Source organism: Aptenodytes forsteri, unplaced genomic scaffold, assembly GCF_000699145.1.
Source record: "Aptenodytes forsteri isolate BGI_AS27 unplaced genomic scaffold, ASM69914v1 Scaffold324, whole genome shotgun sequence".
Lineage (NCBI taxonomy): Eukaryota > Metazoa > Chordata > Aves > Sphenisciformes > Spheniscidae > Aptenodytes > Aptenodytes forsteri.
In genome coordinates this window covers 814,482-840,754 of record NW_008795485.1, presented here as the reverse complement: position 1 = coordinate 840,754, position 26,273 = coordinate 814,482, and the positions used below count along the sequence as shown (strand labels likewise).

The window sequence follows — 26,273 nt, the reverse complement described above, 5'->3', positions numbered from 1 at the left end:
TATATTTATATTCTGTATATATATATTTATATATATATATTTATATATCCTATTTACACGTATTGCACACGGTCCTCTGGCCTCCTGCATTCCTGCCTGTTAGTGGAAACGTTTCCGTTTCTCCTCTGGATCTGACCCGAAGTCCCGGGACCCGATGCCATTCTGAAGATTTATTAGCGAATCCTTCATCTGCAAGACAAGAAATTTTTCCACTGTGATGCTACCCTAGAGGTGAGAGCGCTTCGGGATTTCCTTCCCCTATCGGTGCCTCCTTCTTCCATGTAAAGTATCGATACCATAATCATCTGGTTTTTGGGAGCGGCATGTCAGGGCTGGGATGTACAAATGGGGACTGAGAAGACAGGATCCCGTGGGAGACCACTCTCCAAGATAACAGAGGAGGGGCGAGAATGAGGAGGGATAACAGAGGGCGATAACGAGGGGCGATAACAGAGGAGGGAGAGAACGAGGTATGGGGTGAGCAGCGCTCTCCGTAGGGGAGAGCAAGCTTTCATTTATGAGCTCTGGTCTAAGCAGCCTGGTGTACAACCGGCTCTTTAGGCAGCGGATACCGAAACCCCTGGCTTTGTGCTATTAAGGGCCCACGCAGAGTGCGTCCCCTTCATCCATGGGATGCCAGAGACTAGATATAAGATGTGCTAATATAAGGTTTTTGGCCCTGTAGAATTCTCTTTGACACGCATGGACACCTATGAGGTGACAGAGAAGCTGCAGTATCCTGCGAATAGCCCTTGGGACCTGCTGCCCACCGCTACGTCAGAAGATGGATCTAAAGGGAGATGGTAGCAGAGGTGACGCACCTGATTGATAGACTACAGTGGAACCAGGTAAGGCTGAAGGGATTGTGAGCGGGTGGCTGGGAGGACACGGTGACCCTCTCTAGTCACAGCGCCAACTGGCCGTGCGGTCTCACCTGGTCTAGAAGCATCACCGAGGATTTGATGATCTCACGCCATTTTTGTAGCTCTGAGTCATGATACTTCTGCTGAGATTCTAGTAACTGGGCCCATTCTGTCTGAGATTGGGGTAACCTGTCAGGCAGAATACGAGCAAGAATGAATCTAGGGAAACTGAAGTCAAGGGGAACAAAGTGGATTGGGGACATGTGGATTGTATCAGTTTCTGCCTAAGCTTTTCACCCTAAAGGGGCAGGTTTCCTTGAGCAAAAGTGCATTTAAATCTGCTTAGTATTTTCCTAAATTGGATACCAATGTTACTCTGTCTTAATTCATTACCATGGTTAATTAATAGCAATGATGTGCCTTTTGCAGAAGTTGCTGTAGTGTGGGTGGAACCCAAGGCCCATTGGACAGAAGGCAGTGTGCTCTCATTGCCTGGGACACGTGTGTACTGAAAGATGGCACTGTGGCCGTTGATGGGGAATAACGCAAGGCAGCGTAATGATGTGGGACAGGTAGCCCCGTACAGTTTCTGTGTTTTGTTTTTTGAGACATGCTGTGTCAGTCTTTATTTAATACAAGGCTTTCTCTTTATTACGAGTAATAGCAGCACTGGCTCTCTTTTTAATGGCAGGTAAGTGTAGGTATCAAGCCCTTCCCTTCAAGCCCAATTAATCCTCCAGAACAGGGCTGGAGGCTGCTGAGTGGAGCAGGATCAGGGCAGATGCAAGCACTCAGGGCACTGACGGGAGGACCACCAGGACTGGCTGCCCAAAGCTGCCACTGAGGGCCACGTGATGGGCCTCGGGTGGGAGGTGCAGCTTGGCTGAGCCAAGGTGAGGATAAATCTCAGTTGAGCAGAGCGACGTAAGGAGCGTAGCGACGAGGAGCGGAGTCAAGGCAGTTAGCGCGGCAGCAGGAAGGCGCAGCAGTGGCAGCACCCATTTCTCCTGAGAGGTATGGCCCTTTACTTTTGCGTGCTGCTTTCTAACATAGCTAAAAGTCTGCCCTACTTTGTCTTCTGCTTACCTCTTTGGGCTTTGCTGCTTTCTAACACAGCTGAATCCCTCCTCTTAGGTTACAGTAGAGATTTTCAAGCCTCCTTTATGAAGTCCCCGTGTCAGTCAGAGCTCAGCTGCAGCTAGAACTCACTTCTTGGGTAAGTTCCTCCTTTCTCCCTGGCAATATAATGTAATAGTCTAACTTGTTCCACTCTTACCTTAGCCAACGGGCAGAGTGGGGTGCTGCTGCCACGCTAACTGCCTTGACTCCGCTCCTTGCGTCGCCCTGCTCGACTGAGATTTATCCTCGCCTTGGCCCAGCCAAGCTGCACCTCCTGCCTGAGGCCCGTCACATGGCCCTGAGTGGCAGCTCTGGGCAGCCGGTCCTCCTGTCAGCGCCTTGAGTGCTTGCATCTGCCCTGCTCAGCCGGCTCCAGACCTGGAGATAAAACAAAGAAATGTTAATTAAGCATGACAATAAAAAACCAACACAAGTAAGAAAATGGACCCGCTCCCCATGGTCAATAATCCTTGTCTCTAATAAGTAACACGCTGCTCCTAATAAAGACTGCTTTCCTTGCCCGAGTGGAGAGGCTACATACTTGGGATTGGTACACTTAGTTTGGGGAACTGCTGACTGCCCCTGCCCGCAGAGAACTTAAGTCTCAGTAGAACCAGATATGGGGAAAAAAAGAAGTCTTTGGAGCCTCAAACAGAATGCTTCTGAGCACACCTGGCCATTGACCCAGCAGATGGGTTCGGTCTAACTCCACAGCAATCACAGTTGCAACCCAATGAAGTTACCCTGTGCAGGGGCGGGGGGGAATAGAGCTACCCGTGTAATTAATTCCAGTACATGCACATTTACAAGGAGCACACAAACAGCATGTATGTCAGTCCTATGCTTAAATACTATAATGTGGTGGTCCGAATAAATACCAAGAGTGCCAGAGGAAGATAAAGCAGGCAAAATCACTTACTTAAAGTATCTATCCATGGGAAAGTAGCAGGGCTATTATGGGGAAAATAATAATTCCCTTCCCTAATGAGGAGAAATGAGAAAGCCCATAACATGAGCCAAATCATGCAAAAAAGTCAGTAGCAAATGGCTATGGTTGCTTAAAGTCAAACCCAACTTAGCAAGGGAATTAAGTGTGACCGCACAAAAGAACAGCCAGAAAGGGGGACATAAGGGGACAAAAACACCTTGGCAAAGTGGACTCGGGATGTTCTCAACCTCTGAAAATAGAGAAGAGACTATTCAGGCAGGATGCTTAGCGCTTACGTATGTAAAAAAAGCATTCACCTGAAAATGCCAGAAGGCATTCAAAACAATATTGCTGGCTATCATTATAAACAAACAACTATGGGACATCAGGTCACCACTGTAAATGCCACCTACAAAAAGGTGCTCTGGAGCACATCCTGGGAAACGCAGACTGGCAGGTCCGCCTTTGGCCCTAGACAAGATGGGGGAGTCTGTATAATAAAGACCGATCCCAACAATCAATTCAGTCTGGTTGGAGGCTTTCGGCGTGCTTTCTGCAAAAGGAAATGGGGAAATGCTGCCATACAGACTAGAGCTCTACCCATCTCAGCACAGACCAAGTGGACACTATACTGAAACAGGACGTCCAAAAAACCCTTGGACAAGGTTCCACGCTACCAATTATTAAAGAAACTAAGTCAATCTGCAATCACACTTCACTGCTTACTATCTAGTACTGCCAGGGAACACTTTGGTCGTTAAGGAGCGCCCTGTGTCCTCCTAGTGATCTCTCTCTTCCTCCCACGCTCTAACAACTTGCTGATATCTGGACTCACACCTTTCAAAACACTTCTTTATCTAACAGTTGATTGTGTGTCACAGGCCCAAATTCTCCTCTGAGCACAAAGGGTTCTTTCTAAGACACTGCTTTTCATACCGAGGGAAGTTCAGCCATCAAAGGAGGGGAGGTGACAACCTTGGCTCACGATTGCAAAATATACATTCGTACAGCATCTTCCGTTACATGGGATGCTGGGAAGAAGCAGAGGTTGCCTTAACTTGCTGTCTTCTGCTGCAACTGTTCAGCAGTTTCAGACCTGGGAATGCTGATGGCCCCACAGCTTCAGCTAACTACCTGCCTTCATCTGTTTTACACAAAAAGGAAGCAATCTACAAGAAAGCCCAGGGCTTTGGCATTCTGGGAAAGCCTCTAACCACCACAGGAAACACGCAAGAAGAGGCAAAGACAAAGCAGGTGTGACAGTACCTTTCCTGGAGCCGCAAGCCCTGCCATGCCGTGAGTGTCTGCGTAGTATATTCTAACATCCAGAGTTTGTAGAACAGCATCATATTGAGAATGACCAGCAGCACCAGACTGGAAAGAAAGAAAACAGTCAGTTTACTAGGAGCACCTCATAGCCCATTGCCTGCCAATCACACCTGGGAAAACTCCCACGGCTTTAAGAAGGTGTCTGGGGCCCAGGTCCACGCTGTATGTGAGTGGAAATTTAATCTGAGTAAGGGCCAGGTGATCAGAACCCAAAACTTCACCTCATGGGAGAAATGTGTGAGCCAGGAGGATGGACAGACAGAAAGACAGGGATGACGGATCAGACAGAACAGGTTGGATGAGTGGATGTGCTGAATGCAGAGAAAGGGAGGGAAACGGGAGAGTAAAGAGGTAAAAAAAAGAGAGAGACAGTACCTGAAACAGATCCTAATGGGAGCAGGGAAGAGAAAAGACGGAGTAGCTGCAGGTTAGAAACAGACTGACAAGGAACAGGAGAAAGTGGGCTGAGCGGAGAAGGCTCATAGACAGTGCAGAAGATACATGGGGGCGGGAGGAGGGAAGAAAGGAACGGTGGGAAGAGAGGCAACAAGGACAGACAAATAACCGTGTGCCTGCAATTAATGGTGAAATTTGCTCAGCAAAAGATAAGCTGTGTGCAGCTCTTGCAGACAAGCCCAACGCACGCCTATGCAGGGCACTGTCTGACACGTAAATGCATGTTGCAGCCCGCATGCATCCAGCCTTCGCCCGCTCCTACCGCACCCGGCGATGGGAACACCACCGCAGGCCACCCTGCAAAACCGGTGCTTTGACCAGATACTGTACCGCTCCTCTCACCCCCCCACCGCCGCGCATGGGCATTTCCCCTCCTCCCGTCAGCCACACTCAGGGAATAGATTCCAAAATAACATGCTCGTGCCTGTCTCTGAATGGCGCAGCTATTTTGCTGGAAGAATGGCCCACTATCGCCCAATTCAGTCAGGCGGACGGCAACTGGCCAGAAGAGTATTCTGAAAACATGGAGGGCGCTCTGACCACTCTACGCTAAGCTAGTAGCCTGTCAGGAGAGATTGTCGTAAAGTTTTTGTGCCTTCCTACCCAAAGTTTAAATTGCATCTCACCTGTCTAGATGCAGAAGATAGCACGAGTCTATCTTCTCATCATTACATTACCTGACTTATCATTACAGCAGCTAGCTGGGGTGCTGCTGCAAACCTCTGCGGTCTTTATCCCCACTGGGAAAAGGAAACGCAGAAAGGAGCTCAATTTGAAAAGTAACCTCAGTCTACAAATCTCAGCTTCTTCCCACCTCACTAAAAGGTGGGTGGAGCTTAAGAAAAGAAAGAGCCCAAGTTCTGCTGTTCCTCCGGGGTTAACAGTATGCTTCCATTTCCCTAAGTGCTGAAAAAACCCGCCATCTCTGGACTGCTCCTTCAGACTGTAGCGCTTCACAGCACCTGCCCAGCAACCTCTGCAGCACTAACACACGAAAGCTACCGTCAGCCCAAGAGGCAGGGAAACAGTAAATATGCCGGGGTTTAGGCTTAAAGACTGAGTGAGCCACAGGGATACGAGAGGCCCATACCCAGCTCACTTTGAGCGCACATCCAGCCAAGTCCAAGACTAGCAACTGTGAAAGGTGGTGGCAGAAAAGGGACCCAAACCAAACGTCCTTCCTGCTGCTGAACTAGCGAAATCATGCCACTCTCTCCTGCTTCATGTGTTTCTACCCTTATTTTGCAGAAATCATCGCTAAATGGTCCAGCTTCTTTCTGAGATGGCATCTCTCGTCAAAATCGCCGCCCAGGACCAGAGACGAATAGGTTTTGCCAGACCAGAGGAAAGAAGTAACGGACTCCTCACATACACTGAGCCCTGTTGTGATAGCACAGTAACTCCCAGAGAGCTTTGCATGGTCATCTTTCATGATAACAGCTAGTTTGTCTGCAGATTACATTAAATGACTTATTAAAAAAACCCCACAGTTTCTAGATGTCATTGAAAATCTCTAAACTGAGTCCCCGAAATAAAAAAGACTCTTTCTGCTTGTTGGATTTCTTCTCTTTTAAGTATTAACTCCCCTCTCCTTGCACAGCTGCCCCTCGCCCTGCTTGCCACTATCAGCATTGCCTGTCCCCCGCACAGTATAGCTGACCTCCATTTAGGACTCCCAGAAACATGCAGGTCTGTGAAGCCCACGTTTCGTTAAAACAAGGTCAAAACTGAAGGGAAAGGAGAGACTTTGATAAAATAAGATCCAGAACCTACAGAGCCAGATCAGTGGCCAGCTAAGTACTGGCAAAAGCTGGGATCAAGCCAGACAAAACAGCTGCTGGGGCATTTGGAGGAAATTTTAATTAATTCTTTTCTGCCTGCCATTGCTTTTCTCTCCTCTGTGCTGCACAAAGTTTGGGACCAGAGAGGAATATGAGAGAGAAAAAACTGGCACAGGGGAGCACAGGATGCCAGAAGCACGAAAGGGCCAAAGTTGTTTAAAGGCTGACTGTGAAGGAAAGCAAAAAAATCACTTACACAAAACTGATGACAAGGAGCAGCTTGGAGACACTCTGCAGGTGGAAGCCGCTGGGGCTCTCCTCAGGGATGTGCCGTGTCTGAGTGGAACCTGAGGAGACAGATGCGTTTAGGCTAGGAAATACTGTCTGATGGGGAGGGCAGCCCTTTTCCCTCTGCCCACCCCTCCATCTCACTCAAACAATCATAATGCATCCTCCCTGCCCTGGAAAGCCCTGGCCACTCTTCCCATTAACCCTCCGCGAGCAAAGCTCCAGTTTTTCTCCCGGGGTACCCAGCTCTCCATCCCCAAGCATGAGGGGTCTGCAGTTCCTTACCTGCCACATGCTTGATTCGATGTGCAACCTCCTCATCCGTGGGGGTGGTGACGGGACTCAGCACCTCCTCCAAGTGCGGCACCCGCAGATGGGCATGGGCCCGTTTCCTCCGGCGCACGGTCGATTGCTTGCTCACTTTCTCTTTGGGGGATTGTCTGTGGACCTCAGCCAGGTACGTGCTCTCGGTTTTGGTCAGTTCGCTCTCTGCAGAGACAGCAAGGGAAAGCATTTAGTAGAAGTGGCACTGGCCTTGCAGAGATACAGACTTAAGCCCTCTAATGGCACAGCTGCTGGGCCAAAGAAGTTGGCAGGGTCTAAGAGATCCATGCCAGAGGACACACTACACATCCCTTAACACCTTTTGCCAAACTCTGACCCCAGACTGCCTGCGCTCCTGCCTGAGAGCAGGATTTGATGACCTGATTAATTCCAGCACGTGCTACCAACGCTGTGGTAATAACTTTGGCTGGTGCCTTTCATAAGCCACCCCGAGGTCTGATCCCCAGTAGGCTGGCAGCAGGTGTCACACCGTCACGCTGCCCGCGTGCAGGGAGGCATGCATAAACTATGGAAGGTGCCACTGTCTGTGGGTCATTACCGCAGCTCCAGTCATTGCCACTCTTACCCAAATGACGGAAATAATCTTCTAGGCCACTCCAAAAATTCTTCTCAATGAAGGATTTCACCAGCCCCCAAGGCTGTTTCCTGTAACGTAGCTCTGTGGAAACCCTATGTGAAGAAAGGAAAGTTATTCTCCCAATTTTGCTTCCTGGAGGCAATGTCAATTCACAATCCTTTGTCAATGTAAGTATGAGAAATAATCATGCACACTGTTATTTCTGGAATGGTCTCAGCCCTTCGTGTTTCTCGAGGAGAAGCATTGCATGAAAAGTCCTTCCAAAGGCCGTGGCAGGAAGGCCTCAAGAGAGCCTCCCCCGAGAGGACTCCCGAGACCTTCGGCCATGTGGCAGGCAGACATTTCGATTACTTATCAAAGTCAAACACAAAAGCCTTAGCTTTGCCTGGTACCAAATTCCTCTGCTTGTCCCCCCAGGCGCATCTCAGAGGTACCAGTCCCTGGAAGTACGTCCTGTTGCTTATCACGCGTAGTTGACTGTGTGTGACAAGCGGCCCTGCAAACCACTGCTTCCACGAAGGGGGCAGGAAAAGTCTGTAAATCCTCTCCCTGACCCAGCTGTAACTCCTCTGCATCAGGTCTATTGTTTGCTCGATGTCACCACAGTAGGCAGCTGCCCCTACGGTAACTCTTCGCGACAGGAGTGTTCTGGCAACGGGACAAAGAAATAAGGCTAAGTTCTCCCCAACCCCTTCTAACACACCAAACAGCAGAACTCCCACCCAAAGGTGACTTTTGGTCGTCAGTAAAGCCCTTTATCCCATAAGAAGTGTACCTGAGTCGGCTTTTGTTTCTGGCAACACGAGTCAACGTGTAGCGGTTAATGGTGTAGAAATAATCATGGTAGGGGACGTCGTGAGTTAGCACCTCTGCATCTATGACATAGCACTCGCTTTCTTGGCTGGCTTTGTACATTGTCTGCATAAAAGACAGCATGCAAGGCAACTATTAGTCTGGTTAGGACATGGCTTTGATAGATTGGCGCCTTCACTAGCACTTTACAAAAACAGCTCTACCACAAATAGGAGACCACGCCCATGCCCAAGCCCCATCTCTGCCATTTTTCCATGAACAGCTCACCTTTAAGGGAAGGCATACTCGAGGAAACCAAGTGTTTCACTCAGGTGTTTCCCAAGGGCGTATTTCAAAAGGGGCATTCAGTTCCAGCAGCTCCACCTCCAGCATTTTCTATCAGAGACACAGTTACATACACTGCCACGTGAGGACCAGTGGCAGCGGGACCTTTGCAAGTGTCACCTCTTCTCATTAAACTGATGTCTGGCTTGTCAGGGAGCAACTTGATCTAAAATCAGAGGTGGCCCTGCTTTGAGCAGAGGTCCTTTCTAGCGTAAATTATTCTGCGATTCTAAACGGCATAAAAACGTGTCAATTACTTCTTCTGAAGTAATGCTTCTGATCTGCTTCTTTCTTTGCCCCAGAACAAACCTCACAAAGGGGACAGACACAGTTAACTGCAGATCCATATGCAAAAGTATTGCTTTTCTTACAGACTATGTCCACTTACCTCTGCAGCAAGAACACAGCAAAGCGCACCTCAGTGGTTGACCCCAAACTCAGAATAAAATAGGCCATGTCCTTGCTTGCCTGAAAGTGTACTGTTCCCTTCGCCCATCGCTTTGCTCTCCCCTTTTCTTTCTCTATCTTCCCTGCACGCAGTCTTTGCTTCTGAACAGCACGCTTTGTCCCATCCTTACAAGGTATACCTTGCCGCTGGGATTCTCCTCTCCCTGAAACATAATGCTCAGACACCCCATCTTTCCTTGGCTCCCTCTTAGTGTTCCCTCAAGCTGACTCTCAGTATCTACCTTTGGCCACTCGAACCTATCTCTGGACATGGAAGGAGGCTTTTCCTCCCTCTCTAGCTGCAGCCCCTACTAGATACAGCTAGCCTGGCTCTTCCCAGTGCATTGCAGATGCTCCCCTTTTTTACCTTTTTAAAGAGGTCATAATGTAATTGTCCTCACCAGTAATAAAAAAGCCTGGACATCTCTATGTAGAGCTGTGAGAAGGACTGGCCAGACAGTATCTGACTTTCTTGTGCCCTGCTCATAAATAACATCTGCCAGAGTGACCGCAGCTCAAAAAACACCAGTACGGGTGACAAACACAGTTGTTACAATGTGCTGGCTGGTTTACAAACTCATCTGCTTTTGCTGGAAAATTTATAGTCCTTTCCTTGCAATGCAATCCAGTGCGAGTGTAAGATTAGCTATTCACATTTGCAGTGATACTGGGTAGCAAGTTAATACAAGAAAAATGTGTAAAGGAAAATGGATAGGGACAATGAAAACATGCAAAGCAGCATGCCCAAGACAAGAAAATAAATCACAGATCTGTTTCTGCAAAGCATTACACCCCTGCTCGCCTTTCACATACCTGCGTCTCAGTGACAGTGGCAGTTTTGGGGGCCAGAGGGTTGGTGAGGGTGATGGTATACAAGATCACTCTGGTCTGATTGCCATTTTCTTCCTTCTTCCAGGGATGAAAGATAATATCTGAGAGGACAAAACAAGATCCCATTCAAGTAATTGGAGAGGGACCTCGGGTCAGTTCCCTAGAGAAAGGCGCAACCATATAACCAAGCTCAGGACAGTATTTCCTCCCCCTTGCAGAGCTTGGCTGCAGAAGTACTACAGCTCAACTGCGCGTGAAAGAAAGGTCTCCTGTACTAACTGTGAATACTTTCCCCTCTTTCAAGTGCAGAGAAAGGGGGAGAGGCCGGGGACATATCTCCTTCAGCAAACCTACAGTTACAGGGAAAGGAGGACTACAGCATGCCAAGGGACACGCTCTTTGCATCGTCAACTGCACAGTCCGTGCCAGTGCCTGGTGTGGAGCTAGAAGAGCTTTTTCCTCACCCTGTTAAGCCTTGAACACAGGATCAGGCCTTAGCCGATGTTAAAAAAGTAAGAGTCTGCTTCTTCCATAAACTTAGATCCAGCTCTTAGAAAAATAAAACTACATAGCCAAACAAGGCTGGTTCTACCTCCTTTTGATTACTGTCAGTACAGACTACAGCTGTCCCAAGATCTGCTCAGAATATTACCCAATCCCTCTATCATCAGGCAAAGTTACACCTCCAAGGCATGTGCCGAGACCTTCCTTCTGTACAGGCCTCTGTACCTCACAGGGAATGCAGCCTCCGTCAGGGACTGGGCTTTGCCACCAGCAGCTTACCAGAGAACCGGCGCTGTTCCATGAAGTCCCTCTGGAACTGGGAGTCCGTGAAAAGCAAGTCGTACAGTTTGTCCACGCTGAAGTTGAACACTTCATTCACATACTGACGGCCGTTCAGATCCTCGTAAAAGGCTTGGACTTCCCCTGTGGGGAAACAGGCCCGCAAGCCCCAGCCATGATCCTCCGTGCCAATATCAGAGGCCGTGCTTTCACAGCACCAGAACCTTAGTATTTTACTTTGTGAAGAAGGAACCCAAAGAAGGTACTTCTAACCCTTTTCCTCCACTGATCCCAGGACAATAGTTGGAACGTCAGAAGAGGTAATGAACTACATGGGTTATTTTAGGGACATCCTTCCAAATACCCCACACGTTCGCCCTCTGCGGCCCAGGATGGGAACTCTTTGCATCTTCTGAACTCTTAGGGTCCAGAAAAGGAATTCAGTGTTTGCCACTCCAGTCCCTCACTGGAAAGGATGGGAGAAGGCTGAAAACAACACCGATGGAACGGCCCTTCCCCGCATACCTTCATCATGGGTCTCTGACGAGTCACTGAGCTCAGTGGGAATGTCTTCGTTGTCATTGAAGTCTAGGGAAGGGGAGTTCACGGGGCCGATGATCTCTATCTTCTCTCCCATGATACTTGCAATGCCAAGGTCTTTTTCCACAGGACTCTCCGCCACTGCCTCCTCCTCTTCTGGTAGCACTCCATCAAACTGCAGCAAGGAGAAAGCATAATGAGGGCAAGGATCAGCACCTGGAAATTGGGGGTTATTTCTGAAAACTTTACATCTGTGGGCCAATTTTCATACCTTTGAACATTTGGCCTCGACATGTCTGGAAATTAAATAATATAGAGAGGAGGAAGGTTACCATACGGTGTTTGTAAAACACATGGACATATTAGATCATGACATACACAAGGCTTTTTGTTTGTTCAGACAAGCACACAAACAATACTGGTTTTGCCCCTGAGTAAGCCCTATACAGCTAGGAAAATCTGAGGTTGTATCTAAACAAGGTCTGTTCTGCCGTAATACTGTGAGGGCACACACTGTTTCCTAGGGAATAACTGAAGGCAGAGAAGAAATTATAACCCTTTTATCTCCAACACTCCATTTCCTTTCATCTGAAAGTATAGAAAGGAAAATGCCCTTGCTGCTGAGAGTCCCAGTTTACCAGCTTTTAGGACAGCTACGCTTTGCTCACTTTTTCTTGGCTGAATGCCATGCTCACAGATATCACTGACTCAAGGACTGTGGTCAGCTGCAGTGGAAGAGGAGCTGCAGGGTAAACGGTCACCTCGTACATTCAAGGACTACCAGCTGGATCCCAGAGAAGAGGATTACTGCTCCCACTGCAACAGAGGAAAAACACTTACCGAGGCTGGTGCTTCACTGCTTCCCGTAGATGTCAATGTGCTCGCAGTGACAGATTTCTTTGGCAGCTGAGGGCTAGCTTCTGGCTTGGCCTCCATGCTGCTTTTTGAGGAGCTGTCGTTGACTTCATTCTCTTCCACGGGGATTTCTTCACAGTAGCTGAGACGCCACAGAGAACACAGGTTTTTATGTTTACCCCTCTCAGTACAGCTACAACTGGACACACAGAGCAAGTAAGAATACTTTTATGAAGTTTCCAGTCTGACCGGAAGCAGAAATGGCTCAGTGCAGGGAAGATCAAGCCCAAACTTGTCAAGTGTTTATACACAGACTGACAAGCATCGGCACCTTCTGACCATGTAACACGCTGACTGGCCTTGTGACTGGGATGCTTTGGCATTTACAGAATTGCTCATCTAGCTCAAGCAAGTACAGAGGCAGGCATTTCAGTTCCTACCAACTTCTGTGAGGAAATGGTATGCTTTCAGCTTTTTAGACATTACACATTTAAGGGCAAACATTTGGCCAGAACCCAGAATCTCTCACTAGGGACAAACAGCAGTTTGAGGTATGCAATATATCGGGACTCCTGCTCTCCTGAGGCCATCTTTTCTTCCTCATAGGCAGATTTTACTCCTCCTCACTCACCCCATTGTGTTGAAGTCATCATCAGGAGGCACATAGTCTTCATCATCACTGGTCAGACCCAGCTCGTTCCCATAACACTGGTGGACAAAGTGCCAGAGCTCCTTTGGACAGAGAGGCTAAAAGAGGGAACAGAGAACAGCATACACTTTCACTTGAGAACGCTAAAATATAATGAATTTTTGGAACTACCATTGTCAGGAGTATTACATTCCTCGCCCTGAAAGGAGAAGCGAGAGATTCTGACACAGCCCCTGATGGGAGGTGAGAGCCTTCCGACGGGCTCACCTCTTCTGAATTCCAGTGATGCTACAAGGTGCATTGTATGTTACTGGCAGGCTGGCCCAGCTCCATGCTGGCTAAGGACTGCAATCATATGTATCCTTATATTGGTAGGCCAAGCTGGCTTAGAGATTGTCCCCATCAAGCAATAAGAGGCCCTTTCTCCAAGTAAGCCTTCACCATCAGCCCAGGTTCTGCCCTAAAATCTGACTTTGTTATTTTTCCATGCCAGAATCTCATGTTACTTAAGACTATCAGAAAGCCAACATGAGGCTACACCCAGAGCAGCACACAAAATGAGACTTCCCGCTACTACAATGCTGTGCATGTAATAATGTAAGCAGTAAACCTGCATTTCCCTCCACACGTGTTTTCCCCGCCTCTTCTGCTGTGCCTCCATTTAATGTCTCCTACTATACCAAACCCCAACACCTTATGAGGGTTTTTCCCTCCAAGCTTGTTTAAATTAAAGCTGCCTGAAGAATTACAGCTGCAGGGAAAACGATCTAAAACAGCGACAAAGAAAAACATTTCCTGTTGCAGTTTAAAATCACAAAGTTTGTCTCACCAGATACTATTGTGAAAAGCTTGTATATACTTCCAGTTAAAAGAGAAAATGAATTATGAAGACCGTTCACAAAAGCCCAGCCTTTTAGGGATGCAGGTCAGCTGATGATCATATGACTGCGTTCTGAGGTTCTTAGGAAATGGGGCAGGAGAACTTGTGATTTAAACATGTGGTACAGGGATGAAAGGGGATGGATTTTTACCCATGAGAAATTTATGACCAATGACAAGGATTTCTTGGTAATGAGGGGTGGGTGGGTGGGAGGAAACCTAGTGAACTTTTTCTGAGTTGCTGGCTTGAACTTCTTCCCATAGTTCCTGCATGGGATAAGGCAGGAAATTTTTAATCTAGCTCCCAAAAGTAGCAATCAAAAGCATGGGGGAAAACCTCTAATGAGAAACTTTTATCCAGAAAATGCCTAACTCTGTTTCACCTTCTTACCACATGCACTCTAATTCGCGTCTTATCAGGAAAAATGGACTAGGTTCTTTCTCCCTCTCTCCTGCTGGGCATGGATCCTACACTTGGAAAAAGAGCTCTGGAAGTGTTTCCTGTCTTTATCACTCACATGTCTCAGTTCCCGTTTGCTTTGACCTTGAAACCAAGGGCACTGAATTTTGTTAGGGAATTCAAAAGGCTGATCAAATTACAACATATGGTAGCAACACAAGCTGCCCAATGCAAAGCGATCCTTTTGCATACTAAATACCACCCCGATTTTCAGGACAGGGTATTCTGGGTACTTGACTACTTGAGCCTTCCAGAATGTTATGAACTCAAGCCAGAACATCTCGAAATGCTGGTAGCGCTGTAACATCAGTTCACGAGTCTTGCTCCCGCAGTGAGGCCAGAAATACTCAATGGACTGTGGAACAGACACTCAGATCAAATATAGGATATATGGGACCTCTGGCATAGCAGGTGCACATCCCTGCTTTATTTTAAAATCCAACCCACTGAGGCCTTACCCAGTGCACCCCGCACTCACCATTGTTCTCGTTTGGTTTTGGGATGCCCTGAACACATCCTCTTTTTCTGTCCTACCTTGAACTCTACACTTCTGAAGCACAGACTTACCAAGAGCTTTGCCTGTGCAGTGACCTATTTCTGTTGCATTTTGAACTGCTTTCTTCTGGGCTGTTTCACTTGAATTACAGACCTCAAAAAAACTCCTTCCTGAGACGCATGCTTCCACAGCTCAGCAGAGACAAAGTGGCATCTACTGTGTGTGCAAGACATGTCTGTACATCGACAGAATTCCATACAAAAAGAGAGAATTGCACCTGAAGTTATGTACCTGCTCTGCCTAAACACATGCTTACTGTCCCCCGCGTTTTATGCATATACGTTAGTCACAGGTATTATGCTTCTGCATATATTCATCCCACCCCAACATTGAGATGCTGGTCTCTGTACCTTGTCAAGGAGAGCATTCTGCCAGAGTCTGAACATCATCATGTACGTCCTGTCTCGAGCCCCAAAGGAAGTAAAAAAGTGCTGAATGGGAAGAGATGGAGAGAAAAATCAGTTCAGAAAAGGCCCAAAAAAGGGAAGAAGAAGAGACAAGCCAGTTCAGATCACTTTCCAGCTACAGTTCACAGAAGGACTGAGCAAGCCATACAGCACAGCTGCTCAGTTCTTGGGCACAGACTGAAGCTCATGGAGGCCTCACAGAGAGGCTGAGCGCCTCTCACCCACGGGAGCGAGTCTGAACATAGAAACAGTTCTGTTAGAGATGTGCTACTATATAACCCGGATCTTCTACCTGGCCCCACACCCACAAGCTATGTGTGTTCCAGACTCAGCCCAAGGTCTGCAGAAGCTCTGCACCCAGCCCTTTTCCCTTGATGCTTCCTCCCAGGCCCCAGGTAGCACAAGCAGTCAGTTTGGAAATATCCCACAACACACTTATATTCCCCTGCCCCTGACAGCCATAAGGGGTTGCCCCAGAGCTGGAGGCTTCAAGGATGTACCTTTTCAGTGTCAGTGCAAACTTGGATGGCATTAGGAATGAGCCGTGCTGTTTTTTCCTTGGTCATCGAGCAGATATCCTTCAAGCGAACTGTCAGCTACAGTCAGAGCCATGCAGAAAGGGGAAGGCAGAAAAAGAACACAGGTAAAGAGAGACACTGATGAGAAAGACAACAGAAAGAGTGCTTTTAAAGCAATGTCAGCAAACATGCTGACATAAAACACATGCTCAATGCGGCAGACTGACAGCCTTACCAGTGTCTCCCAACGGAAAATGTTGCTGTAAAAGCAGATCCAGTTTTCAGAGAGGTAGAGGCGGCCCTGCAGCAGAATGTCTCTTTGTAGCGCACATGAGTAATCTGTGGGTGGACAACAGATGATAATTTAGGAGCACCAAAACCAGAAAACAGGACAGCCTAAAGGTAAGGATAAGCAGCAGTGGCAAGAGAAGCAGCTACTCGACACAATCTTGCAGAAAGTCAAAGGGAGAGCCAGAAGGAACCAAGCCACAGCTGCTGCTCTGTCCACTAGGTTATGACTCCTCCCAAGGGTACGTCACAGACAATCTCTCTTACTGACTGATGATCTTGCCTTATTAGCTGGTCATTCTGTAGCATCCTATGTACTATTTCCAGATCTTAATCTGCCTTTTCCTTTTCGCCTTCTAGTGCCATTGCTCATTTCTCTCCCAGTTAAGCATCCTAAACAATTTCTATTCCTCTACTAGGATGTGCATCTTTCAACAGTGTGAGACACGGTACGAGATCACCAGTTACGTAAGATAAAAGAACAGATGCAATGTACTAGGCAGTCGCTAATCAGCTAAATGGATATGGGAAGGGCAGTCATGTGTGAGTAGGGATCATCGGGGATGTTAGAAAAAAAGGGAAGCTCAGTGGTATGTGCATGTTGAGACATGCAACCCTGACCAAATGAGGAAAGAGCTCAAACACTAACACACTGTCAGGTTTGGGGGAGCACTGTGGAGGAAAACATGCTCCTCAAATCATGAGGGAACAGAGCCGTAGCTGATACAAATCAGCGTTGCTCTCCCCGAAGCAAAACGAATGAAACCCATTAGAAATGGTGAGGAGGGGTTCCGCCTGCGCACAAGAAAGACACAACGGGCTTGTTCCTTGGTGGCAATCTCTTTGAAGAAGCAGCAGCTGCATGCATGTGTGCTGGATTTCCTCCCCAAACCATGGGCCAGCACAACAGGGCACTGCACCAAGGGTATGACCTTACCTACAATGAGGCGCTCCGTGTCAGGAAGCTGTTTGAAGAGTTTCCTGAAATCTTCATTCCGTTGTTTATATGTTGGACTCAATACCTGCAAATAACAGAGTGCCTGTTAAAGAGAGGGGCAGGCATGAGTACAGAGAAATGGAGTGGGAAAACAGGAACACCTTGGTAAGGAGAAGGGGGATCAGATGCACTTACAAAGCATGAGGCTAGGAGCTCCCATCACAGCAGACACACAGATGGGAGGATTCGGGATTTAGTGCATTAAGTGAGAAGAAAAGGAGAACCTGACTTGGAAGAGCAAGAACAGAGTAGAAGAGCTATACCCATATCTGCTAGGTAGCAAAACGGAATTGCATGGAAGCCGTGGCTACAGAAGAAATCTCTTTTCCTGCAGTCCTAGACTGTACAAGGTATGACACATTCTCTGTTTGCAATGCATCAGTTAGCTGCCAATCCCCAGCTCGCCCAGGAAAATAGGTGCTTTAGTACAGCTGCAGCCCTTCCAGAGGAACTTGAACGATCACTGTCATCAGGAGCTCGGGAATAATGCAGTCATCCCCGTTCCTCTCCCCATCAAGTGCTCCACCTGGCAGCGAGTGAACACACAACTATCTGCTGCTGCTCCACCTGGCAGTCAGTGAACACATAACCCCCACTTTTGTGGGGCTCAGAAGAGGCTCTCACAGGGACTCAACCATGTTTTGCGCTTATTCTGCAGACACTTGGCTTCATGGAAGGCCTCAGAGAAAACAGTGCTGTTGGCCGGAAGGAGACCAGGAGCTGGCTTCTCTCTGGTGTTTACTAAACTAGAACATGACTCTGCCCATGTTAGACCACCTCCTACACACCATGCCCATGCTGACAGCTGCTCATATTAGCCAGAACATCTTTTGAAGGCAGAGTTGACCGAAATAGAGGCAGGTGCAAATTCAGGAGGCCCGTAACTCCCGTCTAATCTATCATGTTCTTTCTCCCACAAATGTAGGGAAGATGAAGCAACCTGGGGTACAACCTCTTCCCTCCCTATCTCCATTTCCTCTCAACAACCCTCTCCTACCTCTTCCAGCTGCACAATACGTGTCTCCCAAAGCAGAAAGGTGGGCACACCTCAGAGCCTCCCAGCAAGGGCCACAGAAATCAAAGTGATTATAGAAGATAGCTTCTGTTTGAGAATGGTGTTGATGGGGTCGCAGGGGTGGGAGGAATATGAAGTTTATTTAGCATTAGCCTTACAAAATTGTGAAATGCTGTCAAATCAAAGAAGGAAACACAGACAAGCCCCCATCCCCCCAAAAGCATTCGCTCTTCCTCACACCAATTCAACGAACTAGGAACAGTATTTTTTAACATCAAGTCAGCACTTCAGATATTTGCTCCAGTCCTGTGGGCCCAAAGGAAAGTATCTTACTTCTGAATAAAAACTGCTAACCAGCAGATGACAGAAATATGAATTTTACTTACCAAACTTCTAGCCTGAACATCTGGAAAAGATCTTGGTCAGCGATGGGCTCCAGCAAGAGCCCAAGCCCAAGACTTTCTGGGACAAGCAGACAGGATGGGAAAGGAGGGGGGAATAGAGATTATAATCAGCTCTGAGCTTTGGGTGCAATGCATTACAGCAACCCAACTTAGCAGTACAGTTGCCATGTGGAGGGGCGCTCCCCTCCCTTCCCCACAGTAAGGGATGTTCTGACCTAAAACCTGTACTACAACAGACGCTTCTGCTTAGCACCAGAACTTGTGTTAGACTGACAAACAGTTCCATTTAGGGACACTCACAGCTGGAATTTCATCTGATCCACGGCTGACATTTTCTTGCGGTAAGTCGACAAGCCCCTCCAGGTCCCACAGCAGACATGGCAGTTCTTGATCCAGCACAAGATCCCAGAGCGCCCCACACTCCAGCAAGGAATCCATAGCGTTTCCTCGGCACTTGCACAGCTCCCTGTGTTCTCAAACTCTGCTTTTCCTGTTCCTGCTGTCACCACTTCTTGTTTAGATTCAAAGTCAAAAGAGATACAGCAGCTTGGCAGGAGTTTACGTGCCTTCCCCTACTTTCCTGCTCACATTCAGGTCGTCTGCCCTAGTGGCCTCTGTAGATCTGAGAGAGGATTTGCCCTCCAGAGGACTTTGAAAAAGTGGCTCATTAGGGTAAGCGTGCTGACGGGCAACCTTTGTGCTCTTCTGCTCCAGTCTCACCAGCTTCTTGCTGCGGGCATCCCTTAAAGAAGCACTGCAAAAGTGCCGACAGCCTGAGCAGTCCCAGGCAGGTCTGTGCAAGGCATCTGCAACTCCCGACTGAGGCCCGATGCCCAGGACTGCCAGAGCTAGCAACTGAAATAGCTCCGACCGCCAGGAGCCCACCAGACCAGCTGTAATTCACAGATCTAGCCACAGTTTCCAGGACTGAACAGGACAGTAAAGCTCAGAGAGACTTCAGCTGCTTCCCCCCCCCCGCCTTTTAAACCAGAAAAGCAGTTATTCCTTCAGTGCCTGCCTCAGGCTCTCCTCTCTAGTCCCTCTCTGCTCTGAAAGGCAGCTTCAGTCTTTGTTAATGTTAACTCCCGACTGAGGACCGATGCCCAGGACTGCCAGAGCTAGCAACTGAAATAGCTCCGACCGCCAGGAGCCCACCAGACCAGCTGTAATTCACAGATCTAGCCGCAGTTTCCAGGACTGAACAGGACAGTAAACAGCTCAGAGACTTCAGCTGCTTCCCCCCCCCCGCCTTTTAAACCAGAAAAGCAGTTATTCCTTCAGTGCCTGCCTCAGGCTCTCCTCTCTAGTCCCTCTCTGCTCTGAAAGGCAGCTTCAGTCTTTGTTAATGTTTCTCATGGAAGGAGCGGGTGGGGAAGATACCAAACTGACTCGCACATGCTTTAAGTTACTGTGGCTGCGTAATTCTGTCGGCCAATGTCCTGCAGTAACCCAGGCTCAGCCCTGCCTCCCAGCAGATGTTTCCTGTAATGGAAAGTTGCTGGACAGAGTGTGTTGGGGGAGGCGCGAGGGGAGTAAGGAGAGACCAGTCTAAAGAATATAGCTATGAGAAATCAGCCATGCGAGACCCACACAGTTAGAAATCTTAAGGGCTCCTCTACTCCTATATGTATCTCTGAGACCCCCAAAAAGCATAGGTCTTTCTAGTTTTCATTCATTAGTCAGGTCACTCTGGAAATGAAGGGCAAGGGCTTCCTTCAGGGTCCAGCAAATGAACTCCCTGCAGGTCCCAGGAGGATTGCTTGGAGCACTGGAACTCCCTGTATCCCTCTGCCCTTAGTCCCCTGCCTCTCCATCTCTCTGCTCAAGTGTAGAAATGCACATGTAAACGTCCACACCACGACACCAGTGCTGCTCAGCCATGATGCTGAGTCTGTGAAAACAAGTATACTGAAGTAAAATCCTCATTCTTCCTAACAAACTGGGCACATAGATCTCAAAAAACAAAACAAAACAAAAAAAAAACCCAACCAAGCAACCAACCAACCAAGTGTCTGCAAAGCCGCTGTTTCATTCCAGGGCCAGTGACTGCAGTTTGCTCACTGACAGGAAGAAGTGACAAGCGCTCTGTCTGCTCAGATGCACCACAAAAGCATTGCTGGTGCTAGACAGCACACAGGTCTCTCCGTTTAGCCCTGTTAGAAGGAAGCAGTACATCCATCTGCAAAGAATTAGGATTACAGACATCTGCGAGGTAGCTGCATTGCTTTACTGAATGGCCCTCTTTGCTGGAAACTGCTTATGGGATTACTTCAAAAAAAAAAAAATCACCAGGACGCTTCTGTCTACACACCCACCCACCTCCCTTTGCAGAGATGAATGGCACAAGTGATCGGAAGAGCTAACCCGGAGGTGGAGACAGCAAACATTAACTCTACTGCAAACAGAGAGAGACGGGACGGGATGGCACTGCAAAGGGTGGAGAGAAGAGGCTCGGTGGGGGAAATGGAGAGAAAAGGGTGACTCCCCATGGTAGGATCTCCCTGTTAATACACAAACAAATCCTCTGGCAGGAAATTTAAAGCAACTGTTTCTGGGGGATGGGACAGGACAGGGAAGTCTGACAAAGGTATAGTCTTGTACAGCACACAGCACAGAAAACAGGTGAGGAGGAGAGATGGCAATGGCAAGAGGCAGAGAGAAAAGGGGGAAGGTAAATCTTATCCAATTTGCATGACTGATGGACTTGCTCTTAACTCTTTAGGGAAGATTTATATTCCTTCTGGACAGAACAGGAAAACTACTGGAAAAGAACAGAATACATTCCCTGCTTGTGTGGGAGAGCTTAGACCCCACTGACAGCAGGACTGCTATGCTGATTAATGCCAGCAAAGAAACTGGCCACCTGTCCAACAGCATTTCTTCCAAACCCAGTCTGGTCCCTTGGGTTTTCTTACTCTTTTTTTTTTTTCTTCTTTTAAAAGTGAATGAACAGCAGAGGAAGAAGCTTCAGAGTAATTACTGGCCATTTGGGGTGGAAAGTGGATGTGAATTCATCATCACATGAGCTTGCACCAAAAGCTAACTTCTAATTTAGTGCCTCTACACCACAGTAACTGTGCCAGGCCTGGTAATCCATACACCCAAAATCATGGAAAATCTGAAGGGAATTGCCTATGAAAAATACCTGAAAGACAATGAGTTAACATTGCTCCAGAAGTAGTTTGACAAAATGGTTACTGGATCTTAAAAGATGATTGCACTGATTTACAGAGAAAAAGGCTGTTTGTGTTCAACACCTTGCTAAATCATCATCAAGCCTGGATTTTTGCAATAAACCCCGTTTACATGATTGCTGTTGCCAAGTCAGACTCAGGCTGCCACCCGTTGGAAAGCTGTTTCTGATGTTTTCCCTAAAATGATGCATAATTTCTCTCTGTCTTTATAGGGAACATTTTACTCTTTCCAACAGCTGAGTTTCCCCCTCCACTCTGCTATCTACGAGGAGGGTACTGCAAGAAAAAAAGACAGCACACCAAGACCAGCAAAGGCTGATTTCTTATGGTGTTCAGTCATAATCACTTGACATTGTTCTTAAGAAGCTGCAAGTGCTGCTCAAAGGTCTCCACAAAGAAAGGACCTTCACAGCATCACAGTCCACCATGGATTCTCAGCCACCTCCTAACTCCTAGCGCACAGGCTTTTGCCGCAGTTTTCCCAAAGGAAAACCTAAGGCTCTCTCCTTCACATGGCTACCTAGTTGCATTTGACTTGATTTATTTTTGAGACTTTCACCTCTTGCAAGACAGGCTAAAAATTGCCCTGTGTGCACAGCACTTGTTTGCAGAACTGCAGGTGCAGGGCTCCTGTCTCACCCTGTGCAATCCTCACTGCAGACTTTGCTCTGCCAAAGACAAGTGGGTGGAACTGTGCTCCTGTTGATCTTTTCAGACTTACTAGGACAGCAAATGTTTCTAGCAGTATTTAAGAACACCTGAAAGAGACAATTAGTGTCTTTTCACTGTAATTTTTTTTCCCCCCACTAACCACTCTGGGGCTATCCTGCACATGGGTGAAGAGGGGGTGGTTCAGGTCAGTTATAGGGAGAAGCTGTAAGAAGAAAAAAAATTCAAGCATGGTTGCAAAATAGAATGCAGGTGAAAGGAACGTACGTAGATAAACACAAAGGAAAGGAGTACAGAGTGAGGCAGACCTTGGGATCTAAATAGTAAACTGAAAACCTCATGGACAGATACAAATCTCACCTCTTCACTGGTATCAACTGTGTTTGCTCTAACTCTTCAAGATCATCTTACTCTCTTTTCCAGGAGTATGCTCTGCAGATTCTCCTGATGCCTGGTGTCTACCAGCACAGGGACTACAGGAGGCCATTTACAGAAGCAAGCCTTGCTATAGAGTGGCAGCTAGAAACGCTGCAGAAAATTGGAGACATACAGCCTAATTTAGGAACAGTCAGGGAAGTAGAAGGATCAACAGTCCAACTGAGAGAGAAGTAGACAGAAAAAAACATGTCAGACTTGCTCGGCTCAGTGCCTCAAGTGTACACTGACCTCAAGACACAAGAACTGAGAGCTCCTCCATGCTTGGAAATGGGGTCCTTCACCCAAAGCCCAGAGAGAAGAAGAACAAAGGAGATATTTTGCTGCCGGAGTAAAAGCTATCTCCAGTTTGTCTCTAATTTTAATGATGTCTGCTGGGTGACAAATTCCTTCTACCAACTTGTGGAGTTCCTGCCACCCCCACAGCCAGTGCGACCTTGTCCTTCATGTCATCAGGGAAGTGAAACACAAATTTCCCACCTCTCTAAGCACATCAGGTCTACAGAGTAAGTCACATCCCTGTTTCAGTAAACAAAAATACAGAGAAAATTTGTTTTTGAGCTCTATTCTTTTAAAAAACAAAATTATTTTAAAACTAATAAATCAATTAACAATAACTCAACATGCAGACACACAAGTCCAAAGCAGACACACACAAACTGCATCCTGATGGCTAAGCATAGACGGGTGGGACCTAAACCACAGCTGACCAACAAACTGAGTTTCACTCCATAAGAATAACAGGTCTTCCAAACGACAGTCTCCATGTCTGCAGTTCCTCACTAAAGGCATGAGAAACACCTCAGCGACTTTTTCTTTCCGCTGCTAGTGAACTCAACCAGCTCAGTGATGGTCTGCTCTTCCACCATGAGGACATGAACACAAAGCAAACCTCGTAAGGTTGAGTATTCTCAAACTGGTGTTCTTTTCTAAATCTCACAATGCACCTGGACCAGTTTGCATTTGTCCTCTGGAAAGCAAAGCAGAGAAAGCACACCAAGACCAAGAAAGGGCAGCTCTGCCAAACCAACCCATGACCTTGGTTCACCCCTTTTCTCCCACTTCTCAATCTGGTAGGGATGTCAATCCCAAAAAGCACGTCTAGGATCAAAAGGAGAACACACAAGGCAAGAGAAGTTGGTAGCATCTTAAGGAAAAAGTAGAGAAAAAAGGAATCCAGGAGAGGGAAAAGGAAGGGTTCCAACTGGCAAAGAGGGATACAGTGCTACAAGGACAAAAAGACCAGTTAAAAGCAGCAAAAACTGAAGTCATCTTAGAAAACTAGCATTCTGACCACCGATGCTCTGGGGATCTTTGAAGACCGTATGCTCTTTGAGGCAAGGACTATATTTTTTGGTTTGTGTTTGTACAGTGCGTGGCAGCCGGGGCTGCTGAACTGGCACAAAGAACAATGTGAAGGGTGTTTGCTCTGAGCATAGTGAAGTCTACGTAAAATGAAAGTGGAGGAAAGCGAGTAAAGGAAGTTGTAAGGTTTTGTGAAGGGGTAGCCTCCACAGATTCATTTCTAGAGCTGCTCTCAGTGGGGAAAGGAATTGAAGAATCAGAATGGTCCAAATGCCAGAAAAATCCTACCTGGAAGGAGTTAGCAAAGAAGGGAAACTATATCAAGGAGATGCATTAGCAAATTTTTAATGGTAATAATACTGCCAAGTAGGATTGACTGCCTTCCTGGAGTTTGCAGCCCATCCGTATTTCCACATTGCTGCTTTTATCTGGCCAGAATGTCTCTACTCACTAGAACATGGTTTGGTTTTGTTTTGTTTTCTAATGGAAAATAATTGTGGGGAAACCACAAAAAATGCAGCTGGTGCTTACTCTCCGGATGTACTGTCTCTCATGCTGAAAATATATGGAGAAAAAACAAGAGAACAGAAAAATAAGATAGAGGGGACATGAAAACACAAGAGACCCACAGAAGCAGACCACAGCAAAGCATCATGCAGCAGGTTACGGATCTCAGCAGCTACAGTCAGAAGCAGCTCTTGCATAATAGCAAAAGTCACCTTTAGCCATGGCCACAGATTCACATTTTTGCAGCAGCCTGGTTGGGCCTGTGCATCTGCCCAAACTGCCTCACTCCACGTTCCTTTATCTGCCACTTCTCCACCAGTTTGGCCTACCGTGGTTTATACTTCATTCTTAATGCCGTTGCCTCTATGCTTCTCCCTGCTTGTACAGCAAGTAAATAAGTCTGCCTCTCATGCCTCTGTGAAATCTGACCACACTGTATCAGCCAAAATCACTGGTTCTAATGTCTTACGCTGCAGGAAGGTAGGAACTGTTGCTGAACATGGAATGGCTGCTGCATTTGCCTACAAAATCACGGTACTGCTGGTATCTACTTTAGAGTGCTCGAGGGGTGGGGGTTCAACCATGCAAAAGTGACACCGATTGTGGAAATTTGCACAACACCAGCTTTGTACTGAAAACACTGCCACTCGTGCTTACGGAACGAAAATAAGATCAAGGCAGAAGCAAAAGATGGTTTGTGTTTCCATGAGGTCAATAGAAAATAATTCCTCTCTCGCCCCACACCACCCTGAGAGATGCAAAGGGTTTGCACGGTGGCAGCTCTGTTTGTCACCACATCAAGACCAACTCTCCTGGGAAACCGGAAGGTACAGGATGTGGAGATCATCAGAAGAGTGACTGAAAAGACAAAGCTTTTGCTCTCTATCTCTGGCATCCTTTCCCTCAGGATGTCAGTCTTCCTTTGCCAGTTCTGAGCCATTTCCACTTCCTCTTTTTAGAAATGGTCAGTATGCCCCAGTGCCACTGCAAAGCCCCTTTGCACCTTCCCCCCCACCCAGGTACCCAGCCCATATTCACCCAGGGACAAGAGAAACTGGAGTACTTACATTATACCAACTCTGGCTTTTCTGTAAGGACAAAATAAAAGAGAAGCATTAGTTAGCACAGAGATCTTAGGATCAAAAAGAAAGATGGACAGAGAAACCAGGTCCAATCTGGTTTGTATAATTAGCGAAGTGAAAGTGGGATTAAACGGAAGATTTCAATGGATTTCACAGTGTGGTCTAACACAGTTATTTCCAGTTACAGGAACAAAGAACAAATCCAGAAGCATGAGTCCATAATAGGAAACAATTCAGGCTAATGTGTGCATGTCCACATGCACACACACACACAAACTCACGCGCGCATGCTGTAATGATTTTTGCAGAACAGCAGCGCCCACTAACAACGAAGGAGCTAATCATAATCATTGCCAGCCATTTCTTTCAGAGGCTTCATTCTTCTACATCTGCTGGCTAGGTTGCAAAAATCACATTGCATTGAATGGACCCTGTGCAAATAAGCCCTCAAAGAACTACCAGGAGGCAGGGACACAATTTTACTCACAAAAGCCATCAGGCAAAACTTCCAATAGTATTTCAAATTTTAAAAGGGAGACACATACAGAGCCAGGAAAACTGCTGAAGAAAATCGCTAGAAAAGCTAAACAAAAACAAACAAACAAAAAAGCTGGCAGGTTTGGGGCCCC

General features: G+C 47.3%; 1 protein-coding gene across 3 annotated transcripts in view; it reads right to left on the bottom strand.

The window, feature by feature from the left end:
• Positions 1–13: 13 nt before the first annotated feature.
• Positions 14–26,273, bottom strand: part of GRAMD1B (GRAM domain containing 1B) — a 105,000-nt gene continuing 78,740 nt past the window's right edge. For 2 of the 3 annotated variants that reach the window (XM_019472603.1, XM_019472602.1), the window contains 18 exons: positions 25,630–25,650; positions 16,974–17,058; positions 15,984–16,087; positions 15,731–15,826; positions 15,174–15,254; positions 12,911–13,026; positions 12,265–12,421; positions 11,410–11,599; positions 10,885–11,028; positions 10,084–10,202; positions 8,462–8,604; positions 7,675–7,778; positions 7,050–7,253; positions 6,733–6,823; positions 4,615–4,626; positions 4,177–4,284; positions 935–1,052; positions 100–189 (listed from right to left, as the gene is read on the bottom strand). In XM_019472603.1, coding sequence (XP_019328148.1) covers positions 100–189; positions 935–1,052; positions 4,177–4,284; positions 4,615–4,626; positions 6,733–6,823; positions 7,050–7,253; positions 7,675–7,778; positions 8,462–8,604; positions 10,084–10,202; positions 10,885–11,028; positions 11,410–11,599; positions 12,265–12,421; positions 12,911–13,026; positions 15,174–15,254; positions 15,731–15,826; positions 15,984–16,087; positions 16,974–17,058; positions 25,630–25,650 — 1,983 coding nt within the window. Of the gene's footprint in view, positions 190–934; positions 1,053–4,176; positions 4,285–4,614; positions 4,627–6,732; positions 6,824–7,049; positions 7,254–7,674; positions 7,779–8,461; positions 8,605–10,083; positions 10,203–10,884; positions 11,029–11,409; positions 11,600–12,264; positions 12,422–12,910; positions 13,027–15,173; positions 15,255–15,730; positions 15,827–15,983; positions 16,088–16,973; positions 17,059–25,629; positions 25,651–26,273 lie in introns of all 3 variants that reach the window. The other variant, XM_009281288.1, reaches the window with a different exon arrangement.